Source organism: Gallinula chloropus (genome assembly GCF_964237585.1).
Source record: "Gallinula chloropus genome assembly, chromosome: 22".
Taxonomy (NCBI): Eukaryota; Metazoa; Chordata; class Aves; order Gruiformes; family Rallidae; genus Gallinula; species Gallinula chloropus.
The window spans coordinates 1,395,399-1,398,313 of NC_140107.1; the positions used below are offsets into that span (position 1 = coordinate 1,395,399).

The 2,915-nt window shown below is 50.4% G+C and overlaps 1 protein-coding gene across 1 annotated transcript; it reads left to right on the forward strand.

Annotated features, from left to right (window-relative positions):
• Positions 1-1,100: 1,100 nt before the first annotated feature.
• Positions 1,101-1,853, forward strand: LOC311199978 (olfactory receptor 14A16-like; the record flags this gene model as incomplete). The annotated part of the gene is made up of 1 exon (XM_084274127.1): positions 1,101-1,853. The coding sequence occupies one exon, from the start codon at positions 1,101-1,103 to the stop codon at positions 1,851-1,853; it is 753 nt and encodes a 250-aa protein (XP_084130253.1).
• Between the last annotated feature and the right edge of the window lie 1,062 nt (positions 1,854-2,915).

Consider the following 2,915-nt stretch of genomic DNA (forward strand, 5'->3'; position numbering starts at 1 on the left):
AGCATTTCCTGCTGTATCCCCTCCTGTCCTTGCTTCCTTTGTCCCAACATTACCTGGGGCTTTGAGCATGTCCATTGGTGGGGCTGGCACTGAGCTGACCCTCACTTCAGAACCCCCATCTTTAGGACTGAGGTTTTCCAGGCAACTCCTGCTGGACTGCAGCTGCCTCCCACAATGGCTCCGCTCTCCCAGGGACTCTTGTGCCCCAGGGAGGAGCCCCATGCAGGAGACATCTCGGCACAGAGGCCGTGGCAATGCCACTCATCACCTGTGAGTGGGCAGCTGCACTGAGCCCTGTGTGTCCCTGGCTGGGAGTGGGGAGCTGAGATCCTCCTTGGATAGGATGAGACCGCAGGAGGGCTTTGGAGCTCTGTCCTGCGAGACTCGATTCCTCAGCTCTCTGTGGGGTCGAGTTTCTTTTGCAGGGAACAGCAGGGTGTGATCACAGAGCGTCCAGCACAGGGCAGCTGAGAGCAGGGCTGATGGACAGAGAAGTTCTCCCCCCTCTGCCCTCAGGGGAAGGTTTCACTGTCACTGCAGCAGCAATATCAGGGAGTTCTGACAGAAGAAACACTCCTCAAGGACAGCCAGGAGAAAACCAAAGCTCCAAAACTCTGCTCTTCCCTCAGGTGAGACTGGAGCGACAGTGCTGAAAAGCTCGTTCCTATCCATAGGGGATTTAGTCTGAGATCACACCATCCTTCTATTTACTGACTGCTGCCAGGCAGGACTGAGTTCTCCAGAGCCCACAGCCAACCCTCCTCCCAGCAGTGGCACGCTCAAGGCAGCACAAAGCAGACCTCCCAAAAGGGACCTGACAAAAGTCTTCCGGAATACAAATTGGAAGAGGCATTCCTGAAAGAAAAGATCAGTAAATTATCACTGCACTTGTTCCTCCTTGGACAGGTCTCCACACTTGACAGCAGCAGATGTCCAACAGCAGCAGCTTCATCAGCCAGTTCCTCCTCCTGCCCTTTGCAGACACACGGCAGCGGCAGCTCCTGCACTTCTGGCTCTTCCTGGGCATCTACCTGGCTGCTCTCCTGGGCAATGGCCTCCTCATCATCACCATAGCCTGTGACCACCACCTCCACACCCCCATGTACTTCCTCCTCAACCTCTCTCTTACTGACATTGGCTGCATCTCCACCACTGTTCCCAAATCCGTGGTCAATTCCTTGTGGGACACCAGGGCCACTTCCTACACAGGATGTCTGGCTCAACTCTTTTCTTTTTTAATTTTTATCTCCACAGAGCACTGTCTTCTCACTGTCATGGCCTATGACCGCTACGTTGCCATCTGCCACCCCCTGCACTACGGGACCCTCCTGGGCAGCAGAGCTTGTGTCCACATGGCAGCAGCTGCCTGGGCCAGTGGGTTTCTCAATGCTGTGCTGCACACAGCCAACACATTTTCACTCCCCCTCTGCAAGGGCAATGCCCTTGACCAGTTCTTCTGTGAAATCCCCCAGATCCTCAAGCTCTCCTGCTCAGATGCCTATCTCAGGGAATTTGGCGTCATTGTGGTGTGCTTCTGTTTCTCTTTTGGCTGTTTTGTGTTCATTGTGGTGTCCTATGTGCAGATCTTCAGGGCTGTGCTGAGGATCCCCTCGCAGCAGGGACGGCACAAAGCCTTTTCCACCTGCCTCCCTCACCTGGCCGTGGTCTCTTTGTTTCTCAGCACTGCCTTCCTTGCCTACTTGAAGCCTCCCTCCATCTCCTCCCTATTTCTGGACCTGGTAGTGTCATTTCTTTACTCGGTGTTTCCACCAGCAGTGAACCCCCTCATCTACAGCATGAGGAACCAGGAGCTGAAGGATGCCATGTGGAAACTGAGGACTGGATCTTTCTAAGCAACAATAAAGTTCTCGTATCACCAACCATGGAGCTCACATTATGACCACTCCCTATCTAGTAGGGTTTTATAGTTTGGGAGGCAGTTGTTTTTTGGGTATTTTTCCTTTTAGATTGTCTAATCTTTAACTTGATCCACGTTTATCCCATTCCTAATGAAGTATCTCCCTGTCTTGTGTGACCCAGACACTGTGCTCTATTTACATCGTGTCTGCCAGCAAAGGCCATATTTTTCTTCCTTTTTTTTTCCCCCCTGACATTTAAAAACACGTTACAAGCACATCTTCATCACCTGAATGTACTAATGGTCGCAGAAGAAATACACATCTTCTCCTGTACCTTCACTACTGTCTCTGTCATCTCCCCCATCATTCAGGTGTTTCCACCTCTCCTGATGATACCCTGGTGCCTAAGGACTTCTTTTCAGTAGACCAAGCTGAAATATGAACCTTACTTTGCTTAGTGGATTCTATCTCCACTTATTCTTTGGACATTCAGAGGTTGCTGAACTCTCCAGTGTCTTCTTTTACATATAGAGAGTTAGGAACCCTCCATTTTTCGGAATTTTAATGAACTGTTCTGTCATATGATCGGGATGTTGATATATATCCTTTCTATATACCTGAATAAAACTGTTCTGGGAGAGAATGTCCTGTGAAAACTGACCCCCTTCACACGCTGCTTGGCCGTAGCAGGCAGCTGAGGAGAGAGATTTCATGGGTATTAAACTTTGTCATTTTTAGCTGCTGTTTGTTGTCAGAGAAATCTGTCTGTGCCTGTGAGCAGAGATGATGCCAGGAAAAGTGTTGGGAGTCCCAGGAGGCCAGTGAGGGAACTGCTGGTCTTGGGGAAGAGCAAGGTTCTCCATGCAGGGCTGGATCTCAAGAGACTGCTTTTCCTGCCTGTCCAGTTCTCCATAGCAGACCCATATCCATCACAGAATGCTGCTGTCACTTCTTCTATCAACTGAGCTGTGACAGACAATACCCGTGACTGGAGAATGGTCTTCCATGGGAAATTCCTTTGACATCTTCATCACCAAGGACCCAACTAAAATCCAA